Source organism: Gallinula chloropus (genome assembly GCF_964237585.1).
Source record: "Gallinula chloropus genome assembly, chromosome: 2".
Lineage (NCBI taxonomy): Eukaryota > Metazoa > Chordata > Aves > Gruiformes > Rallidae > Gallinula > Gallinula chloropus.
The window spans coordinates 55,679,770-55,698,971 of NC_140086.1; the positions used below are offsets into that span (position 1 = coordinate 55,679,770).

Below are 19,202 nucleotides of genomic sequence, written 5' to 3' on the forward strand. Positions count from 1 at the left end.
GATTTAACATGGTGGTGATAAGGAGGAAAAGCACAAGAAACTGTCATTTCGTAGAGGGCCTCTCTGGGAAGCAGGTGTGCCCCTGGGTCAGTTCTGTAGCTCTGGAAAGGGTATCCCAGCAAATCAATATGAAAAGGATTTTCTCAAAGAATCATCTTGCTCGTGGGGGAAATAATCTGTTTCTCATTGTACAGGGCTGTAGCAAAACCTGGGATTTACAAAGATTATTTCTGTCCTGAATGAGGTGTGTATTCTTCTGATGGCAGAAGCGAGGCTTCAGAGCACCTCAGCCTGCGTCCCACTGGTTCGGGCTGAAGGCAGTTTTGTGTGGGTGAAGAAGATGTCACCAACAGACGAGAGCCGAAGTGGTAGTCTGAGGGCTGCTCTTGTATTTTCGTCTGTGTGCTTGTGCAGTGGTGGGGTCTGCTCACTTGATAGGTCTTGCAGATGGAAAAGCTGAATACAGAGAGAAGCTATTTGCAGCTCGTCCTAGACACTGTGTTTTCACTGGGAGAAGCCTGGCACTTGGCTGATTCGGTTCAGTCCCAGGGGTGTCTTTGAACCCAGGTCTCCTGAAAGGTATTTCTCCTTACAGCAGTGTCTTCAGACACTGGTAAGTGATACCCAAATACAGGGAAGGACAAAGGATGTGTTTAAGGTTAGCAAAAGTTTATTGGGTAGAGCGATTCTTGGATTAAAATACTGCCCTTGGAAACTGTGATCAGGAGTCTGTTGTGCATAACTCTTCCTTGTATGTTCATACAGTTGATAAAAATCCAAAGCCGGTTTCAGATGCTCTTCAAGCTGCCTGCCATAGCCTTCCAGAGCAGCTGTAACTGGATTAGTAAGACATGGAAAGTATTGCAATGCTGCCTGCATCCGATCGGCTGAGTAACGATTAAAATGTTAATGGCAGGCATAGAGAACTCATGCAGGCTGCAGGCTGCAAAGCTTTATTTTGTTGTTCAGCTCGTTGCTTTTTTGCCTCACGTTGGAATTTAATAGGCAGCCATAGTCCTGTGCTAAGCCTTACCACATCACGTGCCTTCGGGTGAAGGACTGGCATCTCTGGAAGCATCAGAGACGCAGGTTGGATATCTCAGGGCTGCATGCCAGCCCTTGCCCAAGGAGTGACATTCCTCCTAGACACCAGGCGTGACCAGAGCCGAGCATACTGTTCCACAAAAGCCCAGTGATACTTTACAGTGCAGGCCTAGTGATCTGTTTGATGATCGCTAATAAAACGCTAGCCATCTAGCAGTGCTGCCATGTGATTACACCCCTGCGAGTTTTCAAATTCCATCAAAGCCCTGCTGAGGGTAATGGGCATGGGCCAGGGGGATTCAGCTGTAAATCAGAAACCAAAGCGTGGCCAATTCTGACAGTGAAAAGAACGGCTATTTTAATGTGCAGAAGCTGAACTGCCAAGTGAAAACCAGCTGCGCTTTGCAGAGCTGCTAGAATGAAAGGTCTCTCTGCATTTGCAGTTTTTGTAAGGCTCATTGATTATTTTTCTTCCTTTAAATTTTAAACCCTGTTTTCCTATCTCAGATTTGCCCCTCCAGTTGCAGAGATTTTGAGTGCCTTTTGGCAATTGAAATATTAAGTGCGTTGATGATAAAGGGCAGTTTTCTCCATTTTGGCAACTTCATACTAATTCAAATGTTTTCATCTCTACATCTTAATTACTCCAGCAATAAAAGTTCTGCACTGGGCAAGTATCTCTCCTTCCTATCTGCTGTAGCACTGGCAGGAGTCAAATCGACGTAACAAAGAGGACAATTTAGCTTAGGAAATCTTGAGCATAAACTGGCTCCTCTGTTATTTTTCAGTTAGTAATGAGTCAGCCAAGGAGTTTGTCCGGTGGCATGAATATGTGACAGGGAGCCAGGAACTGCTTCTTTCAATAATCGGGAAGAGCCAGCTTCCTCTCTGAGCAGATCCTCTTCCAGGAGAGGAGTGGGACAGCTTTTGGACTGTACCCTTGTTCTGTATGTTTGATTAAGCCTTTTTTTCCTGGTTTTTTGTCCTTTTTTGTGTTTTTTTTCTTTCTTTCCTTCCCTTCCCTGCTCTGTCTGTGTCTGAAAGATTGTACAAGGCAGCATGATCCCACTGGAAGGTGCACTGATAAGATCATTAATGAGCCAATTTTGAATGCAGTTGGTTTTGTTGTGTGCTCTTACTGCACTTCTGGATACTAACCTGTCTTGAGAAAGCTTCCAGACAGCTTGCTGGTAAGCACCAGTATTGCCTTCTGCCTGGAATTTGGCTTTTCAATTCCAGCAATGTGCCTGATGGAGAAGCTACACCACGAGAAGCTGCTGAGGGGTTGCATTAAATTAACCCTGATGGCATCAGTCGCAGTCATCTTCTCTTCACCAGGAATCCTCAGAAGAAGGCCTGAGCTGCCAAATGCTCATGGTGACTCTGCCATTAGGCTGGTTAGCAAGGAAGCTTCTGAGGATCCTCAGCCCCAGGTGGCTCTGAGAGGCAGATACCTCGAGGTGCAGAGAACCCCTGTTGAGTTTAGATGTGAGCCTTGGGATCGGTTTCTTGCTTACGGGAAAGGACAGAGAGTTGTTGCTTCCAAGTGTTTTTCATGTTGTTGAAACAGCATCTACGTTACCTGCTTTTTTTGAGCACCTGGCATTAATACCCTCCAGGTTGCTGGAGCATGATCATCCTTCTGATATGTAAGACTAACTCACGTTAAAGCCAGCCAGTTTCAATGAGAACTCTGCCTGTAGATCATGTCTCAATGAATCCTGGCTATTAAAAAAAATGCTTTGGAGGGACAGGTATTTTTCATTTGTTAAAATATACACAAATACCATGGATTGAGTCCTGGCTTTGTCTAAGTTGATCCTTCCAAAGGAGCTGTGTGTTGGATCCCTATTTTATAAAGATCAGTTCTCCTTTATTCTTCAGTGCAGATTTTTTTGGCACTCGTCTCCAGGGTATCTCAACCCTCTTTTAAAGCTAAAATGGGAAGTTAGTCATGAGATTTGTGGTAGATTTTAAACCAGATGTTCTTTTTTTTTTATTTTTTCTTCTTCTTACTTTGCAAGTGGGAGTACGGAAGGCGGTTTCTTCAGTATGTTTGTTCTTAGCACATCATTTTTTCATGTGAAATGCCACCTAGTATTCTTGTTTTATTAGCATTTTTAAAATTCTAGAGCAATAAAAGGATCTTTGCATGGTTTATCTAATTTTACATATATTTTAAAAGCCCCCTGTGTTAACACAGCTCAGAAAGATTCTGCGTAGTCAAGAATAAAATAGCTGTTGCAGCACTATGCATAATTATAGGGCTGCTGTTTAGTCATCAGTCATAATATATGTGGATTTTTTTTTTGTGAATTCAACATTTATTCCATTTCAGATGTAGAAAGAATTTGCATGAAGAGTTTAGTTTGCTCAGCACAACAGGTCTTGACCCATCTGTATCTATTAAAAGCAGTTTTAATATCAAGGCTAAAGACTAACATCCCAATCAGGATGTGTTTACAGGGTAGTAGAGTAACATTCCATTTGGAAAAGTGCTTGGAAGACTGAGCCCTATGGTTGTGCAAAGGTATAAGTGAGGTTTCCAGATTTAAATTAAAGATCTAAATTTTTCTGCATCTTTTTTTCTTCTGCCAGGATGCACACATCTGGAATGGTGGATGTGCTGCCTATTTGTAATGGGAAAATACTTTTCTTTTTGAATATATTGCTCATAGTGAACTTCTGCTTGCTTTCCCCCCAGCCCCCATCTTATTTTAAATCTTTTAAATCTTCCTCTATGCTGCTGCAAATCAGCCAGAAGAAATCAGCAGCTCAGTTGCTGTTAGCCTACAAATTAGTTGCCAGCATCCTGTAATTCTACTGGTTTGAAATATGGTCCCATCTCCTTTGCAGTAATGTGAGCTGAAAAGAGCTAAGTGGGGTGGTTCCCTGTGAGCAGGAGTGTGAGTGGAAGCACTGGGTTTTGTGGCATGCTGCTGGTGCTCTTCTGTGCCTAGATCCATGGGTAAGGGATTTTGGAGGCATGGAGATTGTCTTTTCAGGGTTAAATGGTAAAAAATCAGGAGTTGGTCATGCTTACATTATCAGGAACATCTGATACAGCTTCAGATTTCCATATCCATTTTGTGGATCAGTGGGAGGTTCTGAAGTTGTAGCTACTTCTTCTGGTGAACTAACAGTGGTTCACTTACTGTGGATTGCATTTCTACTCCTTTCCTTCCTTCCTTCCTTCTTTCCCACCCCTTTTGCTTATCTCAGTACAAAGCAGTTTATGACTGACGTGTTGTGAATCTGCTATGAGATTTATGGAGAAGAAAGGACAAGAGCAAAACATGCAGTTGGTCCCATGAGTGACTCATCAAATGCATCATGAACATCTTGATTTAGAATAATTATTTTATATTTTTTTCCTTTCTTGCCACTCCTTTCATGAAGTGGTATACTCTTGGTTGTGATGAGTCAATTAGGGTAGTGCCGAAGCCCTTGGATTTTCCATGGGTAAGGCATTTTCTGAAGAATTGCAGGATCTGTTGCTTAAAGTGCAACATAACTCCTGAGGACCCATGTTCTCAGTTTTGGAAACCTGGCCAGATCACTCAGCTCAATACCACTGTGGGCTTTTACATCAGCTGAATTCTTTTTTCCTTGGTGTATTTACCTGTATACCAGCATGGAATAAAATAAACAAAAATATGGATTAGAGGGTGTAGAAAGCTGTTGAAAATAAGAACTTTGAGAACTGAAAAAAGAAGTAATCTGTATGCATGATTGTTACCCAGCTACGTGGCTTGACAAATCTCTTATAATCCTTTGAAGAAAAAGGAACAAACCAAGGATAATCATCCCCATCAGTTGTTAGAAAAATGGATGTATGTAGAGGAAGACCATAGAGCAAAGATGGAGCAGATGGCAGCAGAAAAGCTTTGTACAGCCTTAGCAAGGAGATTTAATTAAATCCATTGCTGAGAAGTGAATGACTTTTCTACTTCTTTGAGCATGCTTTCCTTGACTTCTGTAGGATTGACCTGAAAGATGGTTCCACGTTGTCGGTAAAGATCAGGTCTGAGTAGTGGTAAAAGATTTCTCCTAAATTTTCAGGTCGTGTAATTTTCATACACCACGATTTGCTTTGTTTTCAGGCAGGTGAGTGTCTGATTTGATGGGTGTGAGTATGGGAACAGGGACTGAAAATTGTCTAAACAGTTTTAAATCCCACGATGGAATGATAATCACCGCCTTAAGTAGGAAGTTTTCTTCTTTTTTACTACCTTCCCCTCTGTGCTCTAATTGCATTCTGGTTGCCTGCTGCTTATATCCTCCAGGCAACAAAACAGAAGCTGGGAATGCTTCTTTCTTCTGAACCCCTTGTGCAATAACTCGCCTGGCTCCTGGAAAGCACCAGCTGCTGGCCACAGCAGTGGTCGTCCTAAAGACAGGCTCATTTGTGGTCCATTGGTTTCACTGGAGTTACACCAGGGGTAAATTTAACTCTCTCTGTATGGTGTCCAAGCAACCCTGGGAACAAAGTGTGAGAACACCTTTAAGCTATTTAGCCATGCTCATCGTGAGAGATGCAAAGGCAGCCAAAGCTTTTAAAGTTCACTTAATGTTAGCATGCAACTTTACTAAGATCCACGGAGTGCGAGATGGAGAAGTAGGAGCTTCTAAGAAAATGAGCTAACCTTCAGTCTGCTCTTGTGGGTGTCATGTCCCAACCAGAGACGGGGCTTCTCTTCCTGAGGAACTGTAATTGCAGTTGCCCTTCTGAGTGACCTGTCAAGGGAGCTGAAGGAAGTACACGAAACCAAAGCATCACCGGGGGGTCACTGCCAAGTGGGGGTCACTGCCAAGTTTCAAATGCAGGGACAGATACTGTCCCCACAAGAAGGAAACGTAATTCCTTGCACCCAGTGGGTGGCCGTTCCGCCTTCTCCACAATGTTTGATATCTGGAATAACAATTAGATCCTCAGTTTCAGCAGAGACCTCATTTCTGATTTTTTATTAATTTTTTCTTAATGTGTTCTGCCATCCTGGTCTAGTAATTACACAGAGATGTCAGCTGGAATCGATAATGAAGGCAAAATTTGGGAATAGCAACAGGATGTGTTGCTGCTATCGATCAAAGGCTACGGGGCTGGTTTTAAACACTGCTCCTCACTTTGATCTTTCTTTTCTTATTGATTGGACACAGTAGATAAACAACCGTCTGTGCAGCATGAGCATTTATTGTGGCTTTTAAGCTGACTAAGGACAGGCTTGAATTAAATATGAGAGTTTAAATGATGGTTTTCTAATAAATGCTGTCTATAAAGAATTCATTTGCAGTGGCGTTACAGTTTCATTAAACATGGTAAAAAGAAATCTTAACCTCAGGCATTCTCTTTCTTTAATATTCAAAAAGATGGTAAAATAGTGCAAAATTGATTACAGGAAAGGTAATGGATTTTTTTAATTTTTAAGATATGCAGTTATGTGTGTAGTGCTCTCAATAAACTATTATCTTGGCACTTTTGGAGAAGTTTATGTAAATTAGTCAACTGTCTTAAAACGTGGATACAAATGGAGTTACCAGGTGCAATCTGGTAGTTCTGCAATTACTTCCAATGAAATTAATAGAAAACTTTCCATTGACTTTTTAATGAGTTAGATTGGACCCTGGGCTGTCATTGTTAATGTCTCAGAAAGGTCAGGATCAATTTCCTGGCATCCTTTTTGTCTCTAAGGAGGCTCTTTGCAATTCTGTGGGAGACACGGTGATATTGCTGTTCCTGTTCCTTGATAATTCTGTGTGTAATTTATGTTCTATGTGCCATCCAAGGCTTCGTGGCATAGCAGAGAGAAACTGAAAAATGCACCTTTAGGGTTGGGGGGGGAAAGTTGTTCATATCTTAAAAGCCTAAAGTAGTGTTTCTGAGTAATGTCAAGTTTTTTCTCCCACCATCCCTCCCCAACCCAGAATTTATTTTCAATTTTGTTCTAGTACTGTACTGCTGTTATTTTTCCTTACTGATTTTGGGGGAGGGAGAGGGGGAGGTAAGGAAAGACTAGTCCTGCAAATGGGAGCAGTTTGCTACACTGCAGTATAGAGAGCAAGTTGTGTTGCATTCGAAATAATGCTGTTTCACCGCAGTCCAGTAGCAACACTACTCACACAGGAATAGTTGCACATCTCTGGGGATCCAGCTTTTTGGATTCACAGAATCACAGAATTACAAAGTTGGAAAAGACCTTTAAGATCATCGAGTCCAACTGTTCCTGTCCTATGCTAAACCATATCCCTAAGTACCTCATCTACCCTTTCTTAAACACATCCAGGGATGGTGACTCAACCCCCTCCCTGGGCAGCCTGTTCCAGGCCCTGGCAACTCTTTCAGTAAAAAAATCTGAACCTGCCTTTTCAAAACCACCTGAAGCCTCTGCAAAGCTTCCAGTAAGCAGGCTTGTTTGTCTTATCATGGGAAGGTTAGTTCTACTGGGTTAGTGCTGTTGGTGTACCAAGAGGTTGATGTTAGTAACCTGTTTTGGGAGAACACTTGGGTTGTCCTTGCCACAGGTCTGGATGAAATTGTTTCTCTGGTTTTTCTGGGTAATGCACTGTGTGTTTGAAAGCATGGGATTTCCTTGTAGAAGGAAATGATTATGCTTGAAGTACTGCAGTCCTTGAAATAAATAAATATAAAATCCACCCAAAACAATCCAAGGCTTGAAGAGAAGGGAGTTTCGGGAAGGGGACCAGGTTGCTTCATTCACACTGCTGATGTTTGAGAAGGAAAATCCATGCACTCGCTTTTCTTTTGAAATGTTAAACTTGCCAGTAGAGAGGATTAATTTCACAAATTAATATTTGACTATCTAGGGTCTCCTGAACTCACCATTATGCTTTTCTTTATTTTCAGGATACTGGGGTTGGGAAATCAAGCATCGTTTGTCGATTTGTCCAGGACCACTTTGACCACAATATTAGTCCTACTATTGGGTAAGTAATGCACATAGTATCTTTTTTCTTCTATATATTTTTCAACTCACTGCCCTCTGCTGAGCTCCTAACTTTTCCCCACTTTCAAGGCTCTGAATACTGTATGTTTTGGGGTTTTTCTTCCTCTGGGTTAGCAATGTCACTGAACCCCTTAGTCTCCTTTCATGGCTTTCAGTCATGCTACCTTTCCTTATATCTAAGTCTAAATACACCCTCTTCCAGTTTATAGCCATTACCCCTCATCCTATCACTACATGCACTTGTAAACAGTGCCTCCTTCAAATTTCCAGTAGGCCCCTTTTGGTACTGGCAGGCTGCTATAAGGTCTTCCCAAAGCCTTCTCTTCTCCAGGTGGAACAAGTCCAATTCTCTCAGCCTATCTTCATGAGAGATGCTCCGGCCCTCTGGTTGTCTTCATGGCCCTCATCTGGACTCACTCCAGTCTCTCTGGTGCTGGGTACCCCAGAGCTGAACACAGTGTGCCACGTGGGGTCTCATGAGAGCGGAGCAGAGAGGGAGAATCACCTTCCTCAACCTGCCGGTCATGCTTCTTTTGATGCAGCCAAGGACAGACACATTTGGCTTTCTGAGCTGCAAGCACACATTGTTGGGTCATGTTAAGCTTTTTGTCCACCAACAACCCAAAGTCCTTCTCTTCAGGGTTGCTTTCAAGCCATTCAATTGATCTCTTATGGAAAAGGAAGCTAATAAGTAATGTTCACACAGGAGTAAGTTGGATGGGAAGAGCTGCTCTGGCTTGTGTGTTAGAACTGGTTTACATCATCTGTGAAAGAGACTCATTGATTGCTGTGTGTTGTTCAGAGGGTGAGGCATAACTTCCAAAGCTCTGCCTTTTGATGCATGAAGGAGTCTCAGCTGGAAGTTGCACATTGAAGTTCTGGGGCAATTTTGGACTCCTGAATGTAATGAATACAGAAAAATGGACTGAGAGAAAGGAAGCCTGTAATGACTAACGTTGCTGACTGAAGAACACTTGTTGGCAGTGAAGGAATTGATGGGAACTTGAGTGGTTCTTTACTTCTAAATCATCAGCAGCCTTTTTCCCCAAGTAGTTGTTGTTACTAAGTAAATGTCTTCTGCTCAAATGGAAAAAAAATCCCTTTAATTTTCATAATTATGGTAACAGGGAGAAAATCTTTTTCTATTTGAGGATTAAAATGTGAAGGCTATCTTGCATGCAGGTGATATTGCTAGTCTATACAGATAAGGTTTCTATTTTCATTTTCTCCCAAATTAATCAAATGTTTTAAATATACAACCCTTACAACCTACAGTAGCTGCTGCAGCTTTAAAGTTCCTGTTTTTGAAGCTCTGAAGCATTGCTTAATGCTTTGAGAAGGCGAGTGACAAGTGGAAGCACACACCCTGAAAATAACCAAAGAAAATGCTGGGCTCTTTTTTGCCTTACTTAGTATTTCTATAAGCAATGCAGCATTGTTAAATCCAAGGAAGTCATAGATGGTTATAGTGGAGAACTCTGGTATATCTTTCTCAGCAAATGTTTTGACCAGTCAAATGTCATCTGATTCAGTGCTTTTGTAATGACAGTATGTAGCATCAAATGCAAGTTTATGGTCCAGGAAAAAGGTTACCACAGCTAAAATTACACAGAATCGTAGGGGTTGGAAAGGACCTCAGGAGACTGTCGAGTCCAAGCCCCAAATTGTTCAGCAGTGTCCAGATAGGTTGGGGAAAAAAAAAAAATCTACCAGAGTTTGCTAGTCAATCCTAGCCAGTTTTCAACTGAAATGCTGTTATATAGAAAAAACCCTATAAACTTGTAACCCTCATTCATAAAAGAAGAAAACAGACACATTGCATTTCCTACAAAAAATAAGTCACAAAGATTTCTTCATCTGAGCTGAGGAGGAGAAGAACTTTTTTTCCATTTGTTCACCACGTGCTTTCCAACAGGTGACTTTTCTGTTCCCTGGTGATCCAGTCTCCTTGGTTTACCTCATTTGTTGCCTGGTATGATGCTGGCTAATGCCTTTTTCTCAGGTCCGTATCACTGAGAAGATGGAGCTAGCTACCAGCAGAAGCTATAAGTGAACAGCAGGAGCATTTGTGTACCTGGACCCATGCACAAATGCCCTCTGAACTTCAGAGGTTTTTCCCTTCTTTTAGAATGCATATATAGGTATCATGTATTTTAGCTGAGAAGAGGGAAACTTTTGCCTCTGTAGTCTTTTTATCAAGGTTTTGGGAGTTTCCCCCAGCAGAGCTGGCTAAGGTCCATAGGTTGCATAATCAGTGTTGGTCATGTTACACATTTCTGCTGCTTTCTTCTTTTCAGAGCATCCTTCATGACTAAAACTGTGCCTTGTGGGAATGAGCTTCATAAATTTCTAATCTGGGACACAGCTGGTCAGGAGCGGGTGAGTATTACTTTGCAGTACGTCTTTGTTATCCTGGTCTCTTTTAACACGTTGGCATACTTTTTTCTAAACCTGTTCTAGATCTTCAGAAGATTTTGTGTAAGGGTAAACCTACTGAGCCTTTGCAAGGCTCTGCAAAGCAGGTGGTCAGCGGTCACCAAGTCTATAGGTTCCCATTTCGTGGGTGGGGAAAATGCAGATTACATGAAAAATTACCACTTACCTAAAAAGAAGAAAAAGCCATAAAAGCCTGATGTGAATTGTCAGCCACTTTCCTCAAGACAGCTTGGGCAGTGCCCAAGTGGTGTCCAGCTCCCCTCTGGTCTTGTCAGGTTTATGTGTGTCAGCTTTCGTTGCTGTTGGAAAGCACTTGACTTCCAGCACGTGGGCTGGTGGGTGGCCTGAGTTTAGTCGGTGAGTCTGGGGTTGCCCTGAGTTGGAACATTGAATTTGGGTACAAATTGTGTCTGCTGTTATTATATTGGAAATCAGTACTGGCAACCTGAACTACTTAGGGTTTTCATCTTGATTTTTCAAGTGTGTGAAGTGAATTGCTCAAATGAAGTAGCTTTTCCTTTGGCTTTTCCAAATAAAAAAAAAATCCATAGTGGAGTTTGTGGGCATCAGTTCATACTGACTGTACGTAAGCCTAGCTGATCATTTGTTTCTTTTAGTAGCCTCAGTGGCAGCAGTTAGCAGCAACAGGCTGTAGAACTGTGGAGTTCTCTTAACATGTGCTCACATTTGTCTTGAGAAGTGTGAAAGAAGTGGGAAACCCCATGCACACCTTTTAAAGTATCTTCAGACTTTCTTGTGAAATTGCAGTTTCTGTTCGTCGAAGAATGTAGGTATGCTCATGTTAAGGTGGGGTAAAGTGAGATGCTTTTTGGGGCTGTGACTCCTCATACACCCCACTGTATTCTCCATACCTTGTATGTGAATTGTGGGCAATGAAAATTTTTGCTGGCGAGTACAGGAAATGCTTGTGCTTTTATTTACAATGCACAGCATGATGTAAAGTGGCCTTGATGAAATCTGTTGACTTTTAGTGATTCAGTGTGTTATTTATGATGGGAAAACAGATCTTGAAAAACATGTTTGAAATATAGCATAATTCCTTCCCTTGATTCTTGTTTGTTCCATTTCTGCATGGTCTGGAGCAGATAACTGACTAATTATTGCAAGAAGTAGCAAAGGTTCAGTTTTCTTTCCCATGGTTTAAGGTTCCTGGCTTATTCTCTTTCTCTTTTCCCTCTCCTGCCCCACTCTGCTCTCTTGGGGTTTTTTTTTTTTTTCATTTTAGCATTTGGCACACAACACAGCTCTTGACATTTAGATTTAAGGATTAGTCTATTTTCCCACATAGTCCTAAGACTCTCAAATTCTTGGTTTTTTTTTTTTTTAAGTAGGTGAATATTAATAAAGTTGCACTTACTGAACTAAATGAGGCCTCATTTGAGGCAGGAAATCTGTTACTGAGCTCTGACCCTTGGACACAAAATCCATCCTTCCATCTAGTCCCTTATGTTTCCTCTCAGTTTTTTTTAAGCTTGTCGCTTTTCAGACATCTGTTTTCCTTTCTTTTTTTTTGGTTTGTTTTGTTTCCAGCAATGCTGAGCAGTGACCACCCAAAACATTATTAAACTGCTCAGAATCTAAGACAAGTAAGTTATCTCATAGGTTCTAATGTGTAATCATGAGTTACAATCTTTTTTAGGCCAGGGGCCAACTTTTTCTTGTCTTTGCACAAGTGTATTCCCAATTCTTCACGAGGTCTCTAGGAAACTGGGGTGATACAGTAAACTAAAGCTGAGTGCTAGCTACTGTGGCAGACAAGTTTCCCGGGCTGAGGTGCATACTGTTCCAGGCTGTTCTCTGGCCTAGAACATCCCTGTTTCACAGCTAAACACATGATGCTTCTCAAAAGCTCATTCACTTTAATTTGTATTTGGGATTTTGGTTGCTTTGTGTTGTGTTGTTCTTAAATAACAGATCAGAAGGAGCAAAGTCTTCCCCTGTTTATTTCTTTCTTGTTATCCTCTGAACAACACTGATCACCCAAAGCTCCAGCCTACCCCAGCCTCTGGACCCGTTGCTGGTTTTCACAGTATACTAATAAATGTCTGCTGAGTGGTGTTTCTGCTTTGAAAGCTGTTGTCCTTCCCTTGTTCTTTGCAATTTATCATTGAGGCACCACGTTCTACTTGCTAAAGTCTGGATGTTTCGTCAATGCCCCTGTTGTCTCTACAGCTGATAGCAGTGGTTAGGATTTCCTGCTCTTTCAACATCGCCTTCATTTGGCTTCTTTCTCCTAAACACAAGGCCAAGCATCGGACTTGTATGTGCTTATTCTGGACTCAGGGTGCTCTGTGATTTCCCAGCTGTGCCAGCTCTTGCTGTGTCTACATGCTGATGTGGAGCCTTCACAGCAGAAAAGCCCCATGTGAGATTTAACTCACTGAAGGCCTTACTTACACTGTAAGAGTTAAGCTCAAACCTTAGCCGTGGTAGAGCAGGCAGGCAGAAACAACAGCATCGACACCTCCATGCTCCTTTTTCACGAGTTTTCTCCCGAAAACTGAGTATCTCTGGGCATCAAACCGTGAAACTGCCAGCTTGAAGAGTGTGGAGGAACGACTTAATATTTATTTGTGAGCTCTTACTTCAGCCATGCTCTGTGAGAGCCAGTGTACCCTCCTAGCCACCTCCAGTCAGCTGGGAGAAACTGGAAATTCATGTGGCTGCTTCTGAAAAGCAGCAGTGTCCTGGGTGCTTGGAGAAGCCAGCTGGAAGCTCAGCACCCCCTTGAGGTGTTAAGCCAGCTTTCACACAGCCTCTTGTCACATGTCAAGCCTTCGGAAATGCTGCTCCTTGATGGGTTTGAAAGCCTGTGGGAACATCTGAGTCAGTTGAAGAACCTTAATATACAGGTCAGCCAGGCAGAGGTTGGTGCTGGAGAACAAAGAACCTCTGATTCATATGGATAATAGATAAAATATTTTCTCTCTTTTGTGTCAGGAAACTCAGAATTGTAGGCAGAGTAGAGAAGGAACCAGAAATGGCATTTTGTGGGAACTAACGCTCAAATGTCACTTCTGCAGAATGAGGATAATGCAGCAGGAAAATGGAGATGAAAAGCATTTGCCATAGCCTGCCTTGCTGGGAGTGAATGCCCAGCATGCTTCTCGGAAGAGATTCTGGAGAGGGGTACGTGGCTCTCCAGCAGCTCTCACCAAGGAAAATTCACATTGTACTTGATTACAAAAGGAGAGATCTTCTTAGTTCTTTTATCTTGAGGTTGTTGGGTTTTTTTTTTCTTTTTCCTTTATTTGAGGTAGGGAGGACATGAAGCTGGCAGCATGCCTAACAAAATCCCCCTGCTTTCCTGTGCCGAAGTACTCATCTCTGCTGACCTGGTTGCTTTGTGTTGGTGTGCTATCAGACAAGCTTGCTTTAATCTGTTTCTCAGAGTCACTTTCCCTTCATCCCACTACCTTCCCCCCTCACCCCCCCAGTCTCACTTATTCCCCCCATCAGCCTTAGATTGTTGCTGTGGTCTCCAGGACTTAAATGCACCACAATTACGTTATTGTTAGCAAGGACTCTATCCCCCAAGAAGAGTCTCTTCACAAGTTAGTTAATGATGTTTTTATTAGCATATATTTTGGTTCCTGCTGCCCTAAGTAGCTTCTAATTACAATGCCTTGTCTGAATGCCTTGGGTAGCTGCCAGCTTTCCCTCTTGCTGAGGAATATTGTAGCAAATAGTGAGGGAGCCTGAGGGCTGGGTTTCTAGGGCAGGAAAATTTATCTCTGTCCTTTTTAAATTTACTGTGTTGAACTCTGGGATTTTTAATTTTGTTTAATAGAAGGGGCCTCAATTTCTTGAGCCCAATTTAAACCTTGATAGGAATTACCTCGAGTTGTGGGTTGTTTTTTTTTTAAGCTGCTCTGTCTCCAGGAAAAAGCTGACTGATGAGGTATCTACAGTGCTCGATAGGCCCCTCTTTTCTGCATTTTCTAGTTGTCCTGGTGATTCAGTGATGGTGTCACAAGGTAGGGGGTGAAAATGCTCCTTGAGAGGAAGACATGCCCTTGCTGCCACCCTGACTTGGACATTTCCCTCAAGCTGAGCAACCTAATCACTGAGCTTATGGATGCTTCCTCTGAAACCAGAGGAGTCAACACTGACTATCAACAACTTGAATTATTTCTGCAGTCATGACGTGACCTGAATTTTGCTCTGTGGTTTTACATAGGTGGCTGACGGTAGCCCACAGCACAGGGTGGAAGTCGTTCTGTATATGTGGTGTTAAGGACCTCCCTGCAGCGAGCTACTGCTTGCATGCTGCAAAGTTAATAGGTGATCTGGTAATATGTATATTTGTGAGAGCACCAGTGGCTTTGAAGCTAGTAAGTGAATACGTCACTTTCACTATTTTTAGAATGAGCGTAAAGCATGGTAAATCATTTGAGATGCACATGGATATGTTTTGGAGTGGGTTTTTTTTTTTTACTTTGGAAGGGTTAAGCACAGGTCACTTCTGTGATGCTGTAAAAGTTTGGTTTCTGCTTATTTAAAATATCTTCAAAATATTATCCCAAAATGTTGGGCACTTTAGGATTTCTTAGATATTTGAGAAACATGCTTATTCTTATATGTATCTTCTTCAATTTACCTAGCAAAAAAAAACAAACCCTGTAGGTCAGAGACAGACAGATCTTTCCTGATTTATTCAGCTTGCAAATCCTGAGAACTAGTATCTCAGCCTTCAATCATGTAGGGGAAGCTACTCAAGGTTACAAAATGCTAAATGCTATCTGATAGTGGTTTTCATGCATAACATTTTTCCATCTGCTCTTTGCCAGCTGAGAACGTCAGGAATTTGGTATCCCTCCCAGTGCTGCTTCTTGTGCGAGAAGCTTATGTGTCAGGATAATCTGTTTGATGCTTCTGGGTTTTGCCTTTGCTTTTCTCCACCCTGGTTTTCTGTTTGTTGTCAGCTGCTGCATCGAAAGTGACAGGAACAGGGCATGTGGGTGCCCATATTTAGGCAAGTGGAGGCTCCTAAAATGTGGAATAGGTACTGTTCGTGGTGCACAGGCTGCTTCAATGAGCTCGTGTGATGCACACACAGTGGTGGCAACATCTGGCTCTTCTCCCCGTGGCTGCTTACCCAATCTATGGGAGCAGTTAAGGCAGATCTCCCAAACACTCTGGTAATAATGTGTTTCTGGCACTGGCCTACCATGTTTTTCACTGCAAGAACCTCAGTGGTTTGGGTTGTAGGAATAGGGACCAAAGCGTGAGCAGGAACGTACTTAAGGTGGCTTTGTGGACAGAGCGGAAGGGGTTTGAGGGGGTGGTGTGGCAGGAATGTCCAAGGACCAGAGAAAGAGGAGACCCAAAATTATCTGTGGAGGGGCTGGGAATGGACTGCTGAGTGTGGGGACTGAGGTGCCTGAAGGGCCTGGAAAGGTGAGATGTGTAATTGAATGCGAAGGAAGCAAAGCTATGTCACTGCCCACACGTGTAAGTGGCTAGTAGAGAGCAAGAAGCTGTGGCTGTCCTTGCCATTAATGGCACCCAGGTAAAGAAGGTAAGAGTCCCTGACCTTGAGAGGAGCCAAGTGGTTTCGTCTCACCCACTCAGACGTGTAGTCAGAGACCAGAATCTCAAGGATGGGAATAAAATCTTAGTCAGATGATCACAGCTGACAGGAAGCAAATCTTGTGCTGCCGTGCACCTGCAGATGCTTGAAAAGGCACCATGTGGAGAAATCTTGGCTGAATTCAGCCCTTGACACGAGAAGGTGAATTACGCTCACTGAGCGCCGGTCTGATTCTGCTTAGTCTGTGCACCCTTACCCTCTCCAGCCACGCTTGTAGGCAGAATTGTAACCCTTTTGCAGCAAGAACAAGTGGTGTCCTTTACAGTTTAGGATGGTAACTGCAACCCAGTTAAGGAGGCAGGGCAGGCTGGAAGGTGTTACTGGTTTTGTTGTTGTCTTTTTTTTCCTCTTGGCTATGGAGTTTGAAGGAGACAGCCCTGCTGTGGCAATAAGCCAGTGCTAGGGTCTAGCAGGATGGTGCAAGAAGCCGCTGACATGAATTAGTGTTCCCTGGTGTGCCTGGCAGATTGAAAAAATCCAGACTGTCTTCAGTGGCATTTGTCAGCCTCTATATAAATAGGTGGGAGTGGTAGTTCTTTATTTCTGTATTTATTTGGCCTCTGTGTTGGGTTCTGAATCACTGTTGCCTAAGACATGGTTAAGAGGCTTTCACTGCCATAGCTTGGGTGTATTCCCTTGGATTCATTTTTCCCTTCCAAGGATTGTGATATGGCTACTCTGTGGATTTTTCTCCTTCCCCATTCTGTACTGTTAGTAGAGAGGAAATGTGGAAAGCATTGCCTACAATCAAATATACCCCTCCTTGATGAGATACACAGGAAACAGACAGCAAAACACTACAGAGCTTTCAAGTAGGTGATAAATTCCTTAACAGCTGGCTCCTTCCATTTTTCTGCCCTTTGCAAAGGCAAAGCTTGTGTCAACTTCAGTGGGCTGGCCAGACGAGGGGTTGCAGAATCCCCAAATACCCCTGCAACCAACCAGAGCAACTCTGGTTAAGCTGAACTTGCATTTGCACCACCTAAGTGTCAATTTGTCCCTTGTGCTGTACAGCTGTAAAGGTTGGGCAGCTTCTAGTCCGATTCTGAGAGAAAAAGGGGACTTGCTTTCAGAGGAAATTTCGTAATGCTCACGTGGCCTCGCTGCTGCTTCCTCGGTGGTGGAGATGATGAACCACAAGGGTGTGTGGTTAGGTCCTGCTTTCTCCCCATTACCTTAGCTTCAGACTGGAAGAGCCTGGCTTAGCAGACTGGCAAAATTAAGACTGTTTCAGCTAAAGGCAAGCATTGATGCTTGAATTTTAGTAAGTCAGGATGCAAGTACATTGCAAGTAATTCAGTAATTAGGAATTCAGAATATTTTTAATCCTAGAAGTATCATGAAAAAAGCCCCAAACCCTAAATTGTTTTAGGCTGGATCTTGATCAGCTTTTGAAATGGGTTAGGACTGTGGTTATTGTGAAGGTGGGAGCGGATAGACAATGGTGTCGGGTCTGTGTTTCCCTGTTAGCCCTAGGTGATGTGGGCTGCTGCTGGCTGCAGGTAGGGGTAACATCTGCCAGAGGGCTGCTCTCAGCTGTGGGTTATGGAGGGGCTGACACCCTGGAAAGTTGGGGTTATGACCTGGTTGTCTGTGTGACAGAGCGAGGAGTGGTTACCCGAGTGTTTTAGGTGGCCCTTCTCATGAAGCAGAGCTGTGCTTGTGCCAAACCTCAAACTGCTCTTGTTTCTCCTAATTTTCCTGGGAATTGCTGCATACAGAAATACTGAGCTATAAAATCAAGGTTATAGACATTATAATTTATAATACAGAAGGTAGCCCAGCGAGATTTCATTTTGTGGGCTGAATTTTTTGTGTGTCGCTTGTTTTGAGTGTCTGTCCCACATTTGGTCCTTGGCAGGTGAAAAATGTGCACATTAGTATTTTGTATCCCTTTAATTAATTTTGTGTGAGACACTTTTTCCAGCTACTTAGGCCAGAAAAAAATCAAGATGGCTTTGCTTTTGGACACTGATTTAAAAGGGAAAAAAAAAGGGGGGGGGGGAAGGGGAAGCACCAAACAATTATTTCCATAATATTTTCACTCATATGTTTGTGGTATTGGAAGATCCATGCTCATAAAATATGTTCATTAAGAGTCTATTGTTAGATCACGAAACTTAGTCAGTTAGAATTTTTCAACCCTCCCTTGATTCACATTGTGTTACGAAGAGTCTTTTCCTGTTTCCTTGTGGACAACAGTGATTTGTTATGACTGGGACATAGTGTATCATCATAGTGTTTGTTTATTAGACTGTACAAAAGAATGACAGAGGGGATTCAATTTGGGGATTACTTGATATTTGGTACTGTGATAACCAATTATAGCTGCTGCTGGTGTACTGTCAGTTGTTATTAAGCAATTTCAAAGTACTTTTTTTTTTCTATGGTCTACGAGGAGAGGAGATTGCATTAAGATGTATTTTAATCCCATTTTGGTCACTTTATCCAATGTAAAATGTGAAATCTTGAGTGTCAGGTTTATCCAAATAGGAGTATAAACTTAGATGCCAGATGAAATCTATCACTTGATGTTACCCCCCCCCCCAACAAATCCTGAGGCTACATGCCCAAATTATGGACAAAATGTTTTTTCCTCTTAAAAGGTCGCATAGCTAAAATATTATCCTAGAATCAAGAAAGAGGAAATAACTCTCCTATCAGCTGAGCCAGTAAATAGATTTTCAGTAGAGTAGGGAGGTCATAATTACCTGTTAACAACAACTATTGAATCCGAGTGCCTTTCAAAGGCACTAGCTTGCTGTGGTCTTGCCCTGCTTCTTTCCAAGCTTTTGAGGAAGTGGAATATCTAAGTAGATTATTTTATCTTAAACAGCAGAGGAACTGCATTCCTCCTGCATGCTGCATCTCTGGTCGCTGCTTTTTATGTTTCTTGACATAAGGAGCAGGTCAAACATAGTTTGACATCATTTGGCATTTCTGTTGCTGAAATGCAATGCACTGTTGAAGCAATTAAATTAAAAATGTTTTAAAAGAAACTTTCTTTGTTTATGAATGCTACCTGCACTGATTTAAAATGATTTTTGCTTCCATTTTAGGAAAAAAATAAGAGTAAAACTGCCAGTGGCATTAGACTGTACCAGCAGAGATGTGCACAAAGCAGTTCTGCAAGTGCAGAGCTGTTT

The 19,202-nt window shown here is 42.4% G+C and overlaps 1 protein-coding gene across 1 annotated transcript in view; it reads left to right on the forward strand.

Moving 5' to 3' along the window:
• RAB31 (RAB31, member RAS oncogene family) overlaps nucleotides 1-19,202 on the forward strand; it is a gene marked incomplete at its 5' end in the record, with an annotated part of 62,987 nt that overhangs the window by 20,418 nt on the left and 23,367 nt on the right. Inside the window, 2 exons of the mRNA XM_084260861.1 lie at nucleotides 7,907-7,986; nucleotides 10,304-10,385. Of these exons, the coding sequence (XP_084116987.1) occupies nucleotides 7,907-7,986; nucleotides 10,304-10,385 (162 nt within the window). The remainder of the gene's footprint in view (nucleotides 1-7,906; nucleotides 7,987-10,303; nucleotides 10,386-19,202) is intronic.